Consider the following 21,716-nt stretch of genomic DNA (forward strand, 5'->3'; position numbering starts at 1 on the left):
TGTATTTGCAGTTGTACTTGGTCCTTAAAATCCTCACTGATTTTCCACCTGCAAAACAGCTCATAAGAATTATCTAGAAAGTGAACTAAAGCGTATTTTAGTGTAATTATCAAAATTTATCTTCACAGCTATTCTCTGTATAAATACACTTTAAGAGAGTTAGCAATGGTAAAGTAAAAAAAAAAAAATACAAGTTCCAATAGCTTCAGGCAAAGCTTTTTGAGATAAGGAAACCATCCATTGACGCAAGATCAAGTAGAGCAGAATCTCAATTTATGTTAAATAAATCTAATCCCAGCCTGTTAAAGAATGACGTGTCTGAAAATAAAGACGCAATACACATAGTTCTACATGTCACCAAGAAGTCTGCAGAGAAAGAGCCTTAATTCTAGAATCATATTGAACTACATCACTGAATTTTTGTCAGGGTATCCCATACACTGACATGCTGCACAAAGTTGGAGCTTTTGCTGCAATTATTAGTGTCTTTGAAAAACAGCAGCTCCTGCTCAAGTGGAAATATTGATTCCTTTGGGATGACTCTTCCCCCACAGTACTACATTGCTTTAGAGATGCAATTATCCAACAGAGACAGTTTCACAGTAACTGTCACTAAACAAAACAAAGCTAAATTCAGGGTCCTGACCACATGGATTAGGACAAGGACAGGAAAAGCATTTTTGCCAACAACCACCTTAGTGATATCTCAGAGCATAAATAAAACTGTCAATAATGCTGGCCAGAAATCTAACCCATTAAAAGTTTATTTCACAGCTTTCTGCTTCTTTCACATTCCCAATTTTCTGGGTAGTATCTAGTAACAGACCTCTATCTGTGGCAGAAAGAAATCAGTTTTGATCTAGGATGGCAATTCCCAAATTCCTAAAAAGTTACCGCTGACCAAAATTAAGATAAATCCTCTTTCATACTTAAATGGCCTCACATAGGTATAAGTTCTGTGTGAACAGTAAGTAAAATGTCCTCTAAGTAATAATGTATATTTTTATATATTAACATGTATGTATATGAATATATATAATAAAGGGTAAATCCATAAGTAATAATGTCCTATATAAAAGACAGATCAAAAATTTATGGGAAAGTCACGATCTATACAAACTATACTAGCAACTTTACCAAAGTAAGAACAGCTGTACCGGGTTCAACCACAGGTCTCCATAACCCTTGTCTCCAAAAACTTGTGCTGTGGGATGATTAGAACAAGCACATTACACTTCTTCTAAGAAGTCTCCCAGCATCCAACTACCAAAAGTCAAATCCTTATAAGATTCAAAATACATAATAACAAGCACTACAAATAGGTGTTTACAGGAAATCAAACAGGAAAAAAAAATAGTCACATGCAATATTTGCTTAGAGCATAAACACAGGGCAATGACATGGTGTCTTCGTAGATTGTACCTTTGCATCATCTGAAACCTGGGCTATACCAGTGGCCATACAGCTACCAGCATACAGCAGGAAACGGGCACCGAGCACTGACTTTACAGAACCAGCTCCATAGTCCAGCATTCATAATACCCTTCCATAAATCTCTGCCCTCTGACCACACAGAGGTTCAGCTGTGCATGCTTCCCCTCTGCTTCCCATGAGAATGCACGCTGGCTGGAGAACTGCAGCATCGGAAGATGGTCCTTCAGCTGCAGCCCTCAGCAGACATCACCCGGATTAAGTACGCTTGGCAGACTCCAAATCTGTCCAGGCTTTTGAGACACTGGTTCAAATATCATGCCTGCGCCCCAGCCTTCGCTTGTTTTTTCTCTATAGGGCACCACGTGCATCAGCACCTGAGGCTGCCAAAGCACATGACAAAGATGTAATTATATTGTCCACAATTGTTGCCTTAGAAAAGACATATTTGCAGATTTGGACTGTAAGGACCAATCACTCCCCAGGTTTCCTCCTGTCACGCTCTCGCAAAACCCGCAAGCAAGGTCCAAGAACAAGCCAGGGCAGATTACTGGAGCTCCTGTTTGAGCAAAATACCACTGGGACCAAATCTTAAAGTGAGATGAGGAAAGAGAATATTGGGGACTTAAAAAACATTTTTGGAAATATAATCAAATTGTTACACAAAAATTTACTTTAAACCCCAAATTATTTCAGTTACCTTCTGGTGGTGGTGGAGGGAATTCCTCTGTGTCCATCCTCGTGTACCCACTGTGCCTTTAGCAGACTGAAAACCCTGCAAAAAATGAAGGGAACATGTTTTGTAGATGAACATAATTTCCAAATATTGAGACACTCCTTTTCAGTTTGGCCAAGCTCATATCTATTAGCTAATACCATTATGAATGAGAGGAAATGTGCCTGGATTCTTGCTTCAAAATACATCTAGTCCAAATTTTTATGTACACAGCCCTCAGTATTGGATCCAATTCTTTTAATGATCTCAATAAGCCAGCTGAAAAAAGATGACATTTTCAAACTCTTTGGTACTCTGTAGCTCCCACTGTGACAATCACAAGCAGGTTACTAAAGCATGTTATGTCAGTGTCTGTTTGGAGCATATATTCTGTTTCAAAAAGTTCATGAAGGGGAGAGGGATAAAAACTCTAGGAAGCTCATCCATTCTGATGATGCTTTTCTCCATTTGGCCATCAGAAATCACAAGTTTTAACTATACACTTAATACACAGCTTCTTCTTTTCTTTCTGGCAATCTTTAAAACTCCACTTAAGCACTCTCCTGAAGAGAGTGAAGTACCAGGGAGCAGTCTCCTGAGCACCTTCTCTTTCCTCCTTTTCTCTTCAAATGTCACCAATCTCATGTTTCAAGGAAAAGAATAAATCTACAAAGTATTCTCATACTTTAGTCCTGAATACACACTGGAAGAGAGCAAAGCCCAGAATCTGAGAGAGAAATTTTCCTTCCTTCCACATAACAGGACTTAACAGTGATATTCCAGTATCTTCTGGAAGGAAAAACTGCACCTGTTGCATTGAGCAATGCGCACACTCTGCCCCAAACCCATTTTCGCTCTAGCTCAAGAGACAGCATATCACAAAGATAGATTTCAGAACAAGGCTGAGGAGGAAAACTTTCCAAAAGCCATACGAGACAGTGCAAGAGACAATGCTTAATTTTCTGTCCTACTCTTGAGTGGTCTGTAGATGTTAACATTAAGAAGCTACCACTTCTGCTGGCAACAGCACACAAAACAGCTCAAGCCCTTGGAAAGTCTCCATAGCTGTAATATGAAAAAAGTTGAAGGAGGTAGTGAAATTCAAGGTACAATGGAGAAATAATAAACTAAATTATTTGGGCTACAGAGGTAAAATCAACTGCCACTTACAGAAGGTGGCAGTGAATGGAAGGAAATGCCTTAAGAAAGAATCCAACCTTAGAAGGTACCAGGCAATTTACCTCCCTGACATCAGGTATGCAAGGACAGACGTGCCAGGAACGATAACTCTGGTAGTGCAAGATCCTTGTAGGATGAGACAATTCATAACTACTTGCATTCTCTAAGCATAAAAAATTCTCATTTAAATTGTCTTAAGCTTTGGTAATTCTTAACCAAGTCCTAGACAAAACCAAGTAGCTTCAAAGCCAAGGCTCAGAAAGGATTCATACACATATATAGCATCTGTCTATAACACAAAAAATATTCAGTTACATGCTTTCACTGTACAGTGTCCCTTCTAAAGACTTTCTCTACAATTTATATCTGCAGAGCTCAAAGGCGTGTTCCTGCTTACAAACGTCTGGAATGCATTTTGCCACACCAAAATTGTCAGCCAAAATGAGGGGGGAATATGGTTTGAAGAAAAGGCTATTTTTCTTTATTCTTTTAAAGTTCAATCATCACTGGAACATAGATTTTCAAGTGTGAAACATGCAATAACCAGCAAACCTCTGAAAGTCAGTTTCAGCACCCCTTCCAAATACATCTTTAAGAGACTAGCTAAAAGGCCTTCAGAATATTTTTTTATTTAAATGATGTAAATGTTTAAACATCTGTGGAAGTTAACTTCAACGACAATTTTTAAAATCAGTTTCTTCCTCACAAGCAAATACTAACTGCAGGCAGAGCTGAGCTATGAAAGTTTTCAACTTGTTTTCCATTTTGATCTAGCTCTACAGTGACATGCTTTGAATTGCACAAGAATTGTGTTGAGGAAGGACACAGACCCAGTGTTAGAGTCCTAGCCACTGACCTGCCTGCTCCCATCTGAACAGTGCAGTTATTCACAAGAAGAAAGATACACTTTCCCACTTAAGAATGCCTTAGGGCTTGACTTATAGATTGAATTAATTCATCTTGAAGTTCCACATATTTTTCTCTACTTATTAAACACTGGGAAAAGCATTGCAGTAGCAAAGAGAGTTTGTGTATTGTACATTACAGTAATACCCATCATAAAAATAAAATAATTGTCATTTTACGCAGCAGACAGCACACTGATGAATGATCTCTAGCAGCACCATATTTCAAAGAAAAGTTTTTCGCTCTTCTGTTGAGAGGCAGGGGAACTAACTCAGGTCAAAGATGCTTAAATCAAGATTAAGCCAGATAATTTAATTTGACTAGCAGCATATGGCACAGTTTACTCTTGTAGCTCAAGCAGTTTCCCCATTGATTCTGCTGCTAACAGTTACACACCACACAGCTATACAGATGCATTGAAACAATAATCATAGAAATCACAGCTCAAATTAAGCTGAAAGGGACCTCTGAATGTTCTCTCATACATTCAGGACAGGTGTCTTCAAAATTAGATCAGGTTACTCGGGGCCTTTTCCACCCAAGTTCTGAAACCCTCCGAAAGTAGAGTTTTTACCCCCTCCCAGGGCAGCCTGCTCCTGTGTTTAACCAACCACTCCAGGAAAGTTTTCCCTTGTGCCCAACTGGAATTACCGTTACAGCAGCTTGTGGCCATTGTTTCTCATTATCCTGTTGTGCACCTCTGAAAAAAGGTTGGCTCTGTCTCTTCTTTGCAACGCCGCCTTAGGGAGCAGAGGACTGCAATTCAATCCCCCTCAATCCTTTCTTCTCAAAACCACACAAACCCAGTTCCCTCAAGCCTCTTCTGACCTGTTCCCTTCCCCCAGCCATGGCAGTGACCTTCACTGCATTTGTTCCAGTTTGCCAGTCCCTCACTTGCACCCAGAGCCCCACACTGAAGTGACCACTGAGTAGGTGGTACTTAGTTTAACATAAAATTATTTAAGAAATTGAACAGCTATGAGCTTTTAAGACACAGAATACTAAAATTTCATTCCAAAGGTATTTAAAAGCTGCAAATAGAAAAAATGGCCTATTAAACATGAAACGTGAGCTATTATATGCATGTGGATTGCATTTTAAAATTATTAATCTGAATAACAACTGCCCTGACTTACTCTATGTGACACAGATGTTATAAAAATACAGAGCTTTTTTTCCATATAAAATTGACTTCTCATACATAGTATATCCTCTATTTAATGACTCAAATGGCTCCCTTCCAGGCTCCACAGCAATCACAAAAACACAAGGACAGAAAGAAGCTCTTGAAGTTACCTAGCCCAAAGTGGAAGATTTCCCATGAGCTTCCAGGTACCCAACCAATTCACCTGACTCGGTACTCATCACCTTCTATGCTTCAGATGTGAACAGAGGTAGCAGTGGCTAGTGTGGACCACAGTGGTGGTCTAGATTGCCTCCTCCCCATCTCTTCCCCCACATTTCACCTGTGTACCCAAAGTACAGCAGATGCAGGGAGAGAGGCTGAGGAGCATCCAGTTATTTTTATGCGAGGCAGGTGACCCACTCTGGCCAAAAGACTGGCCCCTTACCTCCCCTGTCTGCTTCATGATGTTTTCACCTGGTCTTTTCCTGTCAAACTGTTAGGAGAAACGGGCAACTCTCACTTATACACACTGGAAGAGGAAGGAGCTTTCCAACTTTGTAAGTTCTCAGTTTAACTGTCCACTTAGATTGGTTCAATGACTAACCTGTTATATTTGAGCAAACCTCAAATATTCCAAGCCTAAGGGACTAGTGCTGTTAAAAAACAAAAGCTATTTGTAGCAGGGTAACATGTTTTTATTCCAACCATTTAGCTATTAATAAGTTTGTCTTTAAAAATCGGCAATAACCATCTTAAATGCATGCATTTTCTTAATACACTGCAGTATATTCAGGTCCTCACCAAGTTTGTAAAAATTTCTAAATTTTAAATTGACAATTAAGAAAAAAATCCCAAGAAATTAAAATACCACATTAAAATCAGATGTTCCTGGGAGATGTTCCCATACAGAGAAGTCCTACTCAGTCAGATCTCAAGCGGCACTCACACCAGAAACCAGAAATGGCCAAGTGTGAAATGATCCCCAAGAATAGTTCCCAACACTTATTTCAAATTTTCCACCAAGAGCCCTCACCTTTGACCATGAAAGATGGTATGGAAGGAAGTGGGAGTCTGTGATGTTCCACAGCAGACCTTATAACCTCGGAACGCTAACACCTAAATAACAGAGGCTGGTGGCCAGGCATCCATGAGACTGAAATACCGATTCCACAGTAAATTACAGTTTCAGCAAAGAAAACAAAGGCACCTCTATACTTGTTCAAAGACTACAGAAGAAAGTCAGTGCTCCTGTCTGTGTCATGGTTTCCCCTCTCATCTCTGGTAAATCCTTCTACCTCCAGGACTAGGTTTTTCAGATACAGCTGTGCATCAGATTTCGTTCAATAGTTTCCTTTAATTGTGGGATAAACAACAGACCACCACTTCTCATCTACAGGAATACAAATACTGATCAACATCTGCATTTCCACTTGATTAAAACTATTTTCCAAAAGTCATCACTTGTACATTAGTCAGTAGGTAACAGAAACAGGACTGCACCAGACTCCACCAAAACTACGAGGCAGTACAGTGTTCAGACTTGGTGGCACAGTACCTATACACTGAGCTACAAAGGGGCACACACTGCCAAGTTTTCTAGTTCTACCACCTGAACTGTAAAGGCAATGTACCTTCTCTTTAAGCAGTGCACACTGTAACTGCAGCGACATCAGGATTCCTCACTCTTACGCTGCAGAAAGAGTGAACCAGTGAGCATTTTTTAATAGAAAACAGAGAAGACGAAATGAGGAGACTGATTTCCAAGGAACTGTGACTCATGGAAAAAGCTTAGTGCAGGCAAGCTGCAAAGTAACTTCTTTGAGAAAGCCTGGAAGCCTAAAAATTAAATAAATAAAACCAAGAAGAAACCATGAAGACAAAGCCCATGAACATCCAAAATCCTCTTGCTGTAAAGTCACTTACTGATTATTGCTGTGTAATGCCTAATTGAGTCTTCTTCCACCTATAACTACAAAAGTCCCACTGGGAAGTAAATCTTGCTGAAATTTGATATACAGACTCTTCTGAGGGTGCAGAGAGGCAAGGAGATAAAACACAGAGAAAAAGATGTATAATTTTTTTTTTCCCTATACCTCAAGATGGCTCTGTTATACAGAAAAAATAAAAACTGATAGCACGATCTGTTCTCCATACAAGACTATTCCTAAAAAAAACCTAAATTCCACAGACTGTGTTTCTTAAGAGATGTTTTTATACTACAGTGGGCATGAATGAAGCAGGCATTTATATTATGACAGCTTACCATCACATGCTGGAAGCCATAGAAGGCTATATCAAGGCCAGATCATTGTTTATTTTAATGTTGATTTGGTTTTATTAATAGCTGACAGTCCTGTAGTATACAAATGTTATACTTTAAATTTAACAAAGAAAATTACATAAATCATAAGCAATGGAATAAGGAACTGCATAGCTTCAAGTAGACAGTAAATATGAAGCCCAGTTCCTTGCTCAGATAAAAGTCAGGGGAAAGTCTATTAGCAGCTGCAATGCAAACAAGGCCAGACCCACAGAGATGCATATTTTCCAGACTGCATGCAGAATCCGCTTCCCTAAAAGCTACTGGGCTTCTTTTTCTGCCACGCTTTCTCACACCAAGCAGCTCAAAGTTACAGAACTACGCAGCTGCAAGCCCTGAACAAGAACCTATCTACAGGGACACCCCAAGAACATGGCTGAATATTGGTTTTCTGATCCTTCTTTTTAAAGGATATTATTTACATTTCTTCACCTCGAGCAGATTCCTGCCTAGTACATCTCAAGGAGGGGAAAAAGAGGAAGAAAGTAATGACCACATTTGCAGATTTGTCTGAGGGCTCCTACCCACAATGAAAGCAGAAAGCACTATGGATTTTTTTAATCCATTTTAAATATTAAAAAAAAATTAAAAACTTATGTTCTTCCCCTCTACAGAGTATTATTGCAAGGCAAAATAGACTCATTCAGGTTCGCAGGTACCTTAGGAGTCATATAGTCCAACCTGCAGCTCAAAGCTAAGTCAGCTATGAAGTGAGACCAGGCTGCTTTCTCTATGGAGGTCTTGGAAATCTCCAAAGACAGACTGCACAACCTTGCCAGGCAACCTGTTCTCCTGCTTAGTTGGACAAACATTCCTCTTATATCAGAACTACCCTTACTTCAGTTTATAATCATTGCCTGTTGTCCTGCCACCTTCTTGACAGATAACCTGCCAGCAGGCAGGGGTAGGCTGCCATTAGGCCCCCATGAAGCATCTCTTCTCCAGGCTGAACAAGCCCAGCTTCCTCAGCCTCTCCTCCAGGGTAGTGCTACAACCTCCCGACATCATGGTGGCCTTGTGTTGAACTTGCTCCAGTTTATCCACATCTTTCTTGTATAGAGGTGGGGTATGGACACAAAGCTGGATGCAATACTCCGGGTGGGGTCTGACAAGTGCTGAGTGAAGGGGAACCCTTCTCCTTGGAAGAGATCTTGCTTCCCACATCTGCTGCTCTGCCTTCATCAATGCTGAATTTCATTAAGTTCCTGCCAGCCAGCTCCTCCAACCTGCCCAGGTCTTTCTAAATGACAGCCCTGATCTCAAGCATATCCACTGCTCATCCTCTCCCCCAGTTTGATGACACCCGCTAACTTCATAAGCAAGGGCTGGTCAACTCCCAAGTCATGCATAACACTGAACAGGACGCATCCTATGACAGACAGCTGGGACACTCCACTGGTTACCAGCCTCCAGGTAAGTTATAACCAAGTAGTCACCTCTAAACCCAACCATCTCACCAGTTTCTCACCCATCTGACAGTACACTCACCCAGATCATAATGAATTCTGCAAAGACCTTGCTGAATCCAACACAAACACATGACTTTATTAAGCTCAGTAGCACTATACTTACTTTACAGATCGGAAAGCAGAGACTTAGAAACATTTAAGGAACGAGATGGAATATGGGTAAAAAGTTATTGAAACAGGGAAGAGCACAGGTTCCCAAACAAGCAAGTAGGGCACCTGACTTTTAGCAAACAAGCCTTCGTTCCTGCCTTTTTTTTTTGCAACTGTTTCAATACCCAAAGGAAGAAGAGAAGCATCACCCCAGGTTTTGGAGGCCATCCTGGAGGTTGAGTGTGCTATAACAAATTGCTAAATCCAAAGAATTAAAAGTGAATGCTGGCGTCACATACTTTTAGTCATGACTGATTTGTTGTTGTTGTTGTTGTTTTTCCATGCCACACAAACTAGAGGACTGTGTTGCTGGTTCAAGACCATGATCTTCCACATTGTGCACACAAACAAAATAAAAATATATGAATACTAAGAGCATTTTACTTAGTTTGCTCTAAAAATTATTGTAATCAAGTAACTTCACCTGGAAAAATTATCAGATTTCTGAATTTCCTCTTTTAAACTTAATCTAGATTAGTCCCTTTCAATATTGAAAATCAAGTGTTACCTTCACTGGAAATATCCTCCCCAAGATTTCTATTTTTAAGTCTGAGAAGATCCTTGCAAGCTGTATAACACTTCAATTGTGATGTAAACCTAAGTATGGTTTAATTGCATACATATTACCACATACATATATACATATTACTGCACATGTAACTAAAATTATTATGCAGAGATTTTATAAATGTTTTTTAATTAAAAAATGCACCAAAATAGTCATTTACTCCAGTAATTCTGATCAGCCCTTTATATAACATACAGTATTTCTGTCATCGGGAAAATGCCACCTCCTGAAACCTATTTTGATTCCCCAGCAAATCAAGTTCTTAGAGTTCTTAGCTTAAAAAAAAAAAAAAAAAAAAAAGAAAAAAAAGGCAGGGGGGAATGTTTTTTGTGGATACAGCTGATAAAGCATATTTCCCCCCTCCAATTGTACTTCATCCCCACATCCACCACGAAAACAGAAAGTCCTGGTCAAACTTACATTAAATCCATGAGTCCTAGTTTTACAAGGCGTAAGTTGTCTTTCAAGATACTGATGACAACTGATGAAAATTTCCGTCAGAAGCTCTTTCCAATGATACAAGTGAAATGATACACTGAACTGAAGATTCAGTTCCTACCACCTTCTGCAAACCTAGTACTGATAGAGACACATTTATTTTCAGTCCTTTGGGTACTGCTGTCCTTGGAAAAGTAACCATACTCTTTCTGATCAAGGACAACCCATTACATCTGATCATTATCCAACTGAATAAATTTATTTCACCTGATCAATAAAGTTACTAAGAATATAAATACAGACTTTTATTCCTGTTTCTAAAATATTTGGAGTAAAATATGGCAATACATTTCTAATCATAAATTAGAATCATAATGCATGCTCTAGAAAAATAACACAATTTTCATTGATTTTCTTTTTATAACACAAAAAATGTTACTCAAATCAGAAATCCGGTAATGCAGCTGTTAAAGCATCAATTAAAGCAAGAAAGAAAAATAGCAATAGCTCCTGCACAAAACAGCCCTCATCTTCAAAAAACATATAATGGAAGGCAGTTTTCCACGGAAGTGTAAGTTCTGCATCTAGTCCTAACCTCAGTCTACACTCCTTCCTCGATTTGGAAATGATTGAGGAGGCCTCTCTCTTCTCCACCTTCCAAAAGTGAAGTTTTTAAGACTCAAATTAGTCAGTCCATGGCTTGCAACAACATTGAACATTATGTATAAAACTCTAAAAGAACACGGAGGGTGAGACATTGATTGTTTTAAAGTAGTGAAAAATACAAAGTCAAGAGACATAAGCTCAAGACTCACTGTGGTCCTAGCAGGAGATCTAAATATTGCCATCTACTTTCCAATAACTGATGATCCTGTTTTACAGATGAGGAAATAATTTATATCCCCTTTCTTGAAATGTCTAATATATATATATATATTCTGTATCACAAAGGAAAAAAATATTCACATGATCTCTGCAATCTTTTTGAAAGCATTTTGAGAAAAGAGATTAGAGAACAGAAACAAGCATGCATGTGTGACCTTGAGCTTGGATCCTAATAGTTCATATTCATGGTTCAGTCCCAAGTAACAAGTATTGAACAGTACAGTAAGTCACTGAAACAGATTTTTCCCAAGATAATGCCCCTATTCAGCACCACGTAAGTAGAACAATTTATTTTGCGCTAGTTAACTGCTTCACCCACGCATTTGACATTAAGCTTCAGGCTTCCTGACTGAGCAGCAAACATGTAGGACATGAATCAATGTTGTGCAGTTATGCATCACTTCCCACAGTCTTGCTGATTCAGGAAAGTCAGAATAAATGCGAATCAAGTTTATGATCTAAACACACAAGTTTGAAGATATATTCTTCAAATCTTGTTTAGCATTACTTGTCATCACTCCATTAAAAACAAGTTGTACTTTTACATGTCCCTGGTTTCAAAATAAACTGAGGTATTTTGGTGCTAGTAAACCTCAGATTCTTTACCGTAAGAAAATGTCCAAGTGATTTAAATTTCAAAAGATGCTAATAATGCAGCAGTTTCCTGCCACAGATATGTGACAGGCCTTGAGTCCCAAGATTTGCTTTCTGCAAATCACTTACAATAATGTTACTGAGAAAGACGTGAACACAGGAAGTGCTAAGACATAGTTGTATAGTTCCATTATGAGAATTTTGGGTTATCTTGCTCATGTTCATCCCCTCATTATTAAGAACACCTCCTCCGCATAGCATGCCTGCGGTCTCCCTAAGTAATTCTCAAGCTTCAGTTTATGAATCCCTGATAACTTCCAAGCATCCAAGCTTGCAGCTTTTCCACTCTTTAAACTGCTTCTAAATTCAAAAACTAATATACCAATATTAATTTTCCAATAACAGATGTAACAACAACAAAGACTTTGTACGAATAGGAACAGGAGTGGAAAAAAATATCTGTAATGAATTCTGATTTTAACAGAAGAAAGTCTTTGATATGAAAAATGCCACCCTCAAATGTTGTAGAATATATACAAAATGAAAGACTAATTCATACTACTATTAACGAAGCCCCATTTACTGCCCCGGTATAACATATAAAATGTTCAAAAAATAAGACGCACTTGACAATTGCATTCACAGCATTTAACTTCAAAGGAAGTTTCTCTAAGGAGCAACTGCTGCAACAGATATTCCACATGAAGCATCTGAGGATAGTATGGAAACGCACTTGTGGCTTAAAAAGCCATCAGGAAGCTGAACTTACAGAAAGCCTGAAAAATGCCCTTAAATTTAGAGGCCATAAGAAAATTTCCCATGAGATCCCTTCTACAGTTCTAAACTAAAACTGTAAAATGGAAAGACGTAATTAAAGAAAAAGGAAAAAGTGTAACAGAGGTCACTTTACAGAAGCAGGAAGAAAATTACTATCCCACATATGTAAAGATGAAGGAAGTAAGTTCTACACACTGCTCATTTCTCCATCACATACAGACAGCAGTGCAGTATTACAGATGCATGAATAAACTGACAACAGCTCTGCAGAACACGTAAATTTTAATCTGACAGTCTGAATTAAAACTACTCCTCTTCCTCCTGGACTGCAGAATTTCTTTCCTGGATTCTTCAGAAATAGACTGAAGTTTATAAATTTTCTACAATAGATTCTAAAAATAATTTCTACTTTACACAGAAGCAGTTAATAGATTTCCTGTTTTACAGATGAGTAATTTACAATTCCCAGTTGTATTAAATTCCATTAACAATTATGACGTTTGACAATAGCCCTTCAAGGTTTCGGACAAGCTTGTTGTCTTCCTTCAAATGTTTATAAACTATGCAAGGAATCCTAAACAACTCAGAATCGACTGAAGAAGTCCTCTGGTGTTGAGATTTCTTCATAGCAAATTTGAATAAATACCCTCAATTGTAACAGACATGGAAAACAAAAGACAACCCCTCCTCCAGCAGTAAGTAGTGGTGTCCTGGCAAAAAGAAAAAAAACTAAGAAAATCAGTGCAACACGGTGTATGTATAAATTGATAACCAAGAAAACAGACAAACAAAGAACAAGCTCTGTGAAAAATAATAATAGACTGAAAGATACTAAAAAACCTCTAAAAGTTGTGATGTCTAACATTAAAAATTCAGCCTACTCAGAACTAAGGCTGTACCTTACTTAAGACATGCTGTACAGCTACTAGGTTTAGGATAATCAGAACCTATGAGTAGCGCAAGGGTTTAGACCTAATATTTCTACACAAGTGTAAGTCAGAGTACTTCCACTGAAGTTAAAGGGCTAGAAGAAAAAAAAACACCACAAGATGCTGAGGTATCGGGGGGTGAGGGGGGTGGGGGTGTGTGTGTGTGTGTGTGTGTGTGACTCTAAATACTATTTCTGTAATACTGTGGATTAATCACAGCCCCTGTTCAGAAGAGTGCTCATGGGCATGGAGGGAGGAAACCACATCCTCAGTACTTTGGTCTGCTCACCACTGACCTGTCAAAGCAAATAGCACAGGACTTGCGTATTTGGTCTCAGTAACGAAGAGCTGTGGTGCCAGCCTGCACACACCTGTCACACAGTACTACGGCTCCTCTCCATATCCCGGGGGTATGAGCTCCCAAAGCCCAAATAGGATCCTGCTGGGTCCTGGCAGTCAGCAGGAACTGCCGGACAGCACGTTCCTCAAGCATCTAGCTACTTCCACAGTCCTTTCTCCCACCACATGCACCTGTGGACATCAGCCGTGAAACCCCCATGTGCTGGACACCCAGTGCCAGTCCCATCACAAGACACTTGTCATCGCTCATGTGGTAGGTCATGTCTCATGCACAGCCCCACAGGTAAACCAAGAAATCTGTAGGCTGTGTTATAAAAGTCTTGAAATCTCACTGTACCTCAGAAATATCAGATTTCAAGGTAGTGTCTAAAGAACTACTGTACATAACCAGATAAACACATGTAACTAGTTCATGAGCTACTGAGCCCGAGGGTGGTGAGGGGGAGACAAGATGGATTAAACAAAGCAAGTCAGACAGATTATCAAGATCAAACAGATCACCCAAGTGAAAAGAATGAAGGGCCCATTGAAGCAAACAGCTGAACAGCCAGAACCCCTGCCTGAATAATGGGCTAGCAGCTGTAGGCACCCAACATGTCCCATGTTCAGGCAACAAAACCACGTCTCCCGAGTGCCAACAGGAAATTTTTAAAATGTAATACTTCATTTCTACTGCAGAACGGATTGCTCACTGGGGTTCACTGAGCAGAGTAAAGGCTTTGGGAAAACATTTATTTCCTTTACAACAATAACAGTCACATGCTAACATACAGTGGTGTGTCCTCACCCTATTTACTCAGCACAAGACAGTTTTTAAACAGTCAATCTTATTGCCTGACTCATGCAAAAAACCCCCCAACATTGTATCTTTTTATGGTAACACTTAAACTGAACAACTGAAACAAAAAAGATACTATTTACACTGCAAGTAACAACTTAAAACCTGCTAGCACAAGATAAAAGCCATGTTCTTACTAGGTCTTTTTTCGGGGACGAGAACAGGACTGAGCAAATACATGAAAGAGGACAAATTTAGCACAGATTAAATCTTTTTTTGGTCACAAATACAAGCATCACACGAAGGCCTTTAAAGGAAACCTTTGCTATGAGCAAATTATCGGTAGCAGTCTTTCCCAGCACCCGGCATTGCCCGCTGACAGCGCTCGCCCAGGTGAATTGACTGACCAATCTTCTAAAGCTGCCTCTGCCTTACCGGCTAAGAGCGGGGCATCTCTCAACAGTAACTATGTGGTCCGGGATTGCCACAGGCAACTATGTAGCTCCACCACTATTTGAAGTATAAAGTGCAAAGCCAATTTTAAAACCTCCTTTCGAAAATAAATAAATAAATAAATATGCAGACATGGACAGTTGTTATCGTGCCAAGGTGGTTTTCGCCTGTTTCAAGACTGCCAACTTAATTGCAGATCCCAACGACAAAGGTGGTGTCGAACGCAGTTTTCAAGAAGGGGGAAGGAAAGAGTTTGGATTTTCCATAGCCTTGTCCGCGCCTTACGAAAAGGAGAGGGATGCCGGAGCCGGGCAGCCCGAAGGGTCTCACCCGCCTGCGAAAGTCCCCGCGAAAACCCCGCGGAAGAAACTTCAACAAAGGTCAAGAGCTACAAGTTCGAAAACGGAGTAACCGGCCTTGACTAAAGACCCTAGCATCCCCGCTGCGGCGACTGGCAAAACCTATTTAATAACGCGTTTTAAAAACGCGGGTTTTCCTCTCCTCCACCCAGGAGGGCAGAGACCCCCCCGCTGCCCCGGGGACGACGAAGGGTGTCCCCGCACCAAACACCGAGCCCATCCCCGACGGGCGAAACTTCCCGTGACTAACACCGCGGCGGGATCCCGGCGCTCCCCGCCGGCTGCAGCCGCGGCGGGAACACCCACCTCCTCCGCCGCGGCCGGCGCCGCCGCCAGGAGCTCCGAGGCCGCCGCCCGCCCGCTCCGTCCCGCCCCGCTCCGTCCCGCCGGGGCTGCAGCGCGGCCCCGCTCCCGGACGCGTCACTCACCCGCCTCCCCCCGCCCGGGGGTGCCGCCGCCGCGCGGAGCTCCCGAGCCCGGCGCGGGAGCCGCCTGCCCGCCCACCGCCGCCGTTACCGCCTCCCGGGGCCGCCGCCGCCTGCTCGCTCCGCCCACCGCCGGGCTCTTCGGGCAGCGCCTGCCGCCATTGGGGCAGCGCGGGGCCCCACCGCCTCCCGGTTGGCGCAGCAGCCCGCCGGTCGCGGCGGGGCGGGGCGGGCGGTGGCGGCGGGCGGGCGTCGTGCTCCCCCCGGCCCGGCCCGGCCCCCCACCGCATTCCTGCCGCCGCACGTGATGCCGCCGCCCGCCCCCGCGCCCCAGGGGGCAGCTGCGGGCGGTGGGCGGCCCCGGGGGACAGGGAGGGCCGGGGGTGCGGGGCCGGCGGTGTAACGGGCGAAGAGCCGAGCGGCCCGGCGGCAAGGGAGCGGGAGGCCAGGCAGTCCCAGCACCGGAGAACCGGGCGCACACGTGGCAAACTTTTTTCCCCTTGGCCTCGTTCTCCCCACCAGCCCCCGGGCGTGCAGACGCACACCCAGCCGGGCCAGCTGCTGTGGAATTCAATCTCACTGACCACTTGAAACACTTTCAAACTTAAAGGTTTTCTGCAAATGCTGGCGCCCCAGCCCCAGCCTTGCGATCTTCGCTCTTTTCTCACCCTTCTCGTGTGACTTTCCTCCCAGCGAGGGGCCTGCACCCCAGTACTGACCGAGTCAACCAGTCACTCACAGACTGTGTCGGGCAAACAGGTAATGCTTATTCTGCAAGTAGCATCAACCACTTGTACATTTGTGTGAATGCACTTCAGGACTGAACGTGCCCCTTCCATAAAACTGAAAAAAAGAAAAAAAAAGAAAAACAACAAAAAACCTTTACAAGACAATTATTTTGAAAATGTGTACTTTACAATATATCCAATGTATGCAGGGTTTTTTTTCATGCTTTTATGAAAATAAATGCTCTTAAGTGCATTATGCATCCTTCATATCAATGTCAACTATTTAATACTGCTAAATATTATTTAAAATCTTTGGACCACTTTTAAGCACAAAACCTTCAAGCTAAATGCTGTTCAAAAATCCATGCATCATCCAGCAGTGATCCTTGCCTATCTATGTGCACTCCTGCTACTGCCAAAAATGAAAAATGCCCAGGTATAGTAAATTCATTATCATTACACGCCAATGTTACTAGAAAATGGCAGCATCTCAAAAGACATTTGATTAATCCACCTTTTTTCTACGTTTTTCATTTGTCTGTAGTTGTAGATTATCCCATGTCGTCGTGTGGATTCATGAAACCTGAACTACAAATTAAATATTTAAAAGTATTACTTTCAAAAACGTTTCCGTTTTCATAAATTTATTTCTTTTTAATGCAGTTCGTGACAGTGTGAACTTAAAATAGTTCTCACATAACCCTATAGGTTCTACATAAGAAAGAACATGAGTAAATTGGGCCATATGTAAAGGTTAGGATCAGGAATATCATTATGGCATTCAGTTCCGCTTCCAGCAAAGAGACCACTTTATCCCATAGCTTTTGAAATTTTGAAGTATGTTGCACTTCACTTACACCCAGCTATCATTTCAGGAGCTGAAATGGCAGGCAATCCATCTTTGGCAAACTGTGTAGTAACTGCTTATCATTAGAGGCCACATTAAAGAACATACACGTATCTAGATTAAGTGCAACTAGCAAAATTCCATGATTAAAAATACCATTTACAAGCAATATCCTTCTCCTCTTGGCAGCCAACTCATTATCTACATGCATTAAATTCCTCCTCTTATAATTATATTTCTCTGCTAGAAAGACAACCTTCAAATCCTTCCTGTAGTTCTTTTCTGAACCCTTTTGATTTTTGACAACCACTTCTTTGGTTCTGGTGACCATACATATATATCCTTATCCAATTCTAATAAGAAGTTACTGTAGAAACCTTGTTGGACAAATCTGACAATAACAGATCAAGCTATAAAAAAGCAAAAGTAACTTCCAAAATCATCTGCACTCCTCCTACTGTTTTCTAAGGCAACATCCTATTAGCAGTTATAATCAGCACCCTAACCACTGCAATCACAAATTCATCATTTATCCACCCATAATTAGAGTACAGATAATGGCTGTCTCCAGAGTTAACATGATGCTTTTCATAACCAGGTCCTAAGAAGATGATGTTTAAATTGGTTTTAGTGGTGATACCTGTACGACGAGACCTCACCAGAACTTACCTGCTCTCATTTCTGGTTAATGGGGCTTTGGCAAAGATATCTCTTGCCTCTGAGCTACCCTTGGTCATGCATCTACTCCAACATATGTACTGGGCATCGTAAGGACAACACAGACAGAGCAGTGTCCTGGCCCCACACGACACAATGCTGTGAAGAAGGCACCCGTTTTTTCTCTCTCCATGGAAACTGGAGTGGTTGAATGTAAACTTAAATTTATGGCACCTAAGGACATACCATCATCATTCCTATGGCTTGCTTTCCAAAACATTGCATGAAATCTGAACAAGGTAACTAAAACTTAGGTTACCAAGTCCTCCAGTGAAGCCTGATTTTCTGTTTCTTCCTTCTATTTACCAGCTGATATAGCCGGCACATCACTTTGGGAGTTTTCATCCACTGGAAATTCAGAAATTGTTTCTCCTGTTGTTCTCAACTGTGTCCCACACAAAGACAGTATGACATCTGCTCACTGTAATTCTTCAGAAACCACTCAAAGCCCAGACATCCTACAGCCCTGCTTGAGCATCTGCAGAACTCATGCTGGAGTCTTTGGAGTAACTCTGAAGTTACAAGTCCCCTCTACTTCCCTTACCAAACAAGGCTGAGTGATGATACTATGAAAAATTTATATAGATATATATGTAAATAGATAATTTTTTACAAAGGCAAAACACAGAGCTCTCAAATTCAGACTATTACATGAAAATAAAATTTGGTTTTATAAAAAAGCATTGCCCATTCACTTTCTGATATGATGCCTACTGCTGGCCTGTCTTCCTGGTCTGCTGGAAGAAGCAGCACCACTACTGCAAAACAGTATGTCAGTTCTGAGCGTACCAGTACAGGTTAACGTGACAACTGAGTTTTAGAACACTGATGTTTTACCAGCACTAGAACTTCTCTCATGAACTCTCTGTTTGAGAGAAGCGTTTGCAAGTCAAATTCTCAGACTGCCAATTCAGATGGGCTAGTTCCAGATTTTCCTAAATTTCAACATTCCGCAGCACGAGAGTCCTTGTGTTACATCAGCTCCTTGTTGTCACGGGTGACACATGAGCAATCGTACAGCTGATGCCGTAACTTACTGTGGTGGGTTGACCCTGGCCAGCAGCCAGACCCCCACCCAGCTGCTCTCTCACTCCCTCTCAACAGGGCAGGGGGAGAAAATAAGATGGAAAGCTTGTGGGTCAAAGACAGGGAGTTCATTTAGCGACTACTGCCATGGGCCGAACAGATCTGACTTGGGGAAATTTCATCTATTGCCAATTAAAATTAGAAAAAGATGGTGAGAAACAAAGACAAAACTAAACACACCCACCCCCCACCCCACCCCCACCCCCCCACACACACGCCCCCCGCCTTCTTCCCAGGCTCAACTTCAACTCCTTCACTCCTTCATTCCCAGCTCCTGCCTCCCCCAGCCCAAGGGCCATGGTGGGATGGGATACAGGGGTTGTGGTCAGCTCGTAACAGGTTCTCTCTGAACTCCCTCCCCACATTTCTCCTCTGCTCCAGCTTTGGCATTCCCACAGGCTGCAGTCCTGGATAAACCTGCTCCTTTGTGGGCTCCTCCAGAGGCTGCCCCAGAATCTCTGCTCCGGCACCTGGAGCACCTCCTGCCCCTCATTCTCCTCTCACCTTGGTGTCTGTACAATTGACTCGTCATTTTTTTTTTTTTTTTTTTTTTTTCCCTTACTCCTCATTTTGCCTGTGTCATGTTTTTGCCCTTTCTTTCCCTGAGGTGCCACCGCCTCACAAGGCCGCGGGGCCCAGCCGTGCCCTGCAGGGGTGGCTGGAGCTGGAGGGAACCGGTTGTGCTCCTCACAGGGCCCTGCAGCCCCCGCCAGCGCCTGGGCACCAGCAGCAGTACAGTAATACGCACAAGTTATTTCCATTACACAAAATTCCCACTTTTTGGTTATTTTGCCACACTGAATTCTCTGCTTCATTTCCAAAGCTAAGGCAGTGAAAAACTCGAATCGATTCGCTGCCACAGGAGCCTGTGAAGCGCCAGGATCGTGCAGCCGTGAAGATACATGCACCTTTGGCTGAAGCAGGGCTTCTGCAGTGGCAGAAAGGAAGCACTAGCGCAATCCAGGGCACTGAGAAGACTTCATATGAACTACTATGTACAACTCTTAAGCTGCCAACATTTAAGAAAAAGGAATTCAAGTAGGAGAAGTGTCAAGTAAAAAGTATTAGGATGGCTAGGAAAATAAAAGAGCAGATTGATTTGTACTCATGAATATGCAAAAAAGCCTCCAGGGGTGAAAAATAATTGTGCAAGATGAAAAGGCAATGATAATGCAAGAATAAATTACTATAAATTAGAACACACTGTAGGCTCCTTCAGCCTTGGGCAATACATTGCTTGGGAAACTTGATGTCCTAAAAAAGGTCCTCAAACTTATCCTCAGCCAGCGTCACAGCGATACTTAAAGCAATGTGTTGCTGAGAAAAAGAGTTAAGGAGTTAGACATCTATACATTCAATGTCCCAACTGCAACCCGATCAGCAGTGTAACAACCAGTTACAGCAATGTAACAAAACAGTCTCAGCTACCTCATCCCAAAGCCTCCTAATTTTTTTCATATTTATTTCTATGGCTCCTAAGCAAGGCTACTGCTGCTTTCCAGGATATATTTTCTTCCTGTAAATATGACCCACAAAATGATCAAGCTCTTGTTAGATGCTCCATGTCTACCCTATGCAAACCACTTCTCTGTACTTTTGTAGTTTGCCTGCAGGGCTTTGTATTTCAAGGTGTCATAGTTATCACCTTGATTTACTCTTTAAAGATCACAACAGAACTGCACGGTCCAGAAATGTAGGAAAGCCAAGCCCCCCCCAAATTAGTCCTTTCTCGGGTATATTTTCTCCCACACTCAGTGCAAGCCCCATGATTAAACTTCAGGGAGCACAGGTTTGGTGACAAAACGCAGAGTTCACACGGTAAACTGCTTCTGGCAGCAGAAGTAGCAAAGCAGGAGAGGGAAGCTGCAGACCTGTATACCAGCAGCAATAATAAAAGTCAGGCCGAGTGAGTACCTGGAGCTACCACAATCAACTATCAGTACTGAAAAGAGGCACATCCTCACAAGTCTTTACAGTAAATACCAGAGAGCATATTGGTGAAAACAGTGTCAGCTTATACAGCACTCTATGTGCACCAGGCATTGGCAGCTAAGAGAATCACATGAGGAAATAAATATTTCAGACCAGAAGTAATTTGGCCTTTATCTGATAAAGCTAGTATCAAATGTCTGCTCTCTCTGCTCAGGTCATATCCTTAAGGACTCAGAAGTGACCTACCTGACTCATCAGAACATACATACACACACAGACAGCAGCGAGCAACAGCACAGCCAATTTCCTTGCTTTCTCCTCCTTTGTGGATGTGCCAGCAGGCCCCACTCCTTTCCTTTCAACGTCCTTGCAGCTTTGCTGCATCATTATCTTTGCCATTCCACCTCACTCAGCTCCCTTTTACTCGGGGAAAACAGGAAGGCAGGATGTGCTGCAAGAACACTTTGTTTCTGTTCTGTGACGCTGCCACTAGCTGAACGTGCTCATTAGTGAACCAGATGCAGAGCATGCAGTGTCTCTTCCA

At 42.0% G+C, this 21,716-nt stretch overlaps 1 protein-coding gene across 4 annotated transcripts in view; it reads right to left on the reverse strand.

The window, feature by feature from the left end:
* ARHGEF10 (Rho guanine nucleotide exchange factor 10) overlaps nt 1-15,952 on the reverse strand; it is a 117,124-nt gene extending 101,172 nt beyond the window's left edge. For 3 of the 4 annotated variants that reach the window (XM_055714307.1, XM_055714309.1, XM_055714305.1), the window contains exons 1-2: nt 15,866-15,952; nt 2,132-2,206 (exon numbers count right to left, since the gene is read on the reverse strand). In XM_055714307.1, the coding sequence (XP_055570282.1) occupies nt 2,132-2,168 (37 nt within the window). In that variant the 5' untranslated portion in view covers nt 2,169-2,206; nt 15,866-15,952. The other variant, XM_055714306.1, reaches the window with a different exon arrangement.
* Nucleotides 15,953-21,716: the final 5,764 nt, after the last annotated feature.

Source organism: Falco cherrug, chromosome 6 (genome assembly GCF_023634085.1).
Source record: "Falco cherrug isolate bFalChe1 chromosome 6, bFalChe1.pri, whole genome shotgun sequence".
NCBI classification, from domain to species: Eukaryota; Metazoa; Chordata; class Aves; order Falconiformes; family Falconidae; genus Falco; species Falco cherrug.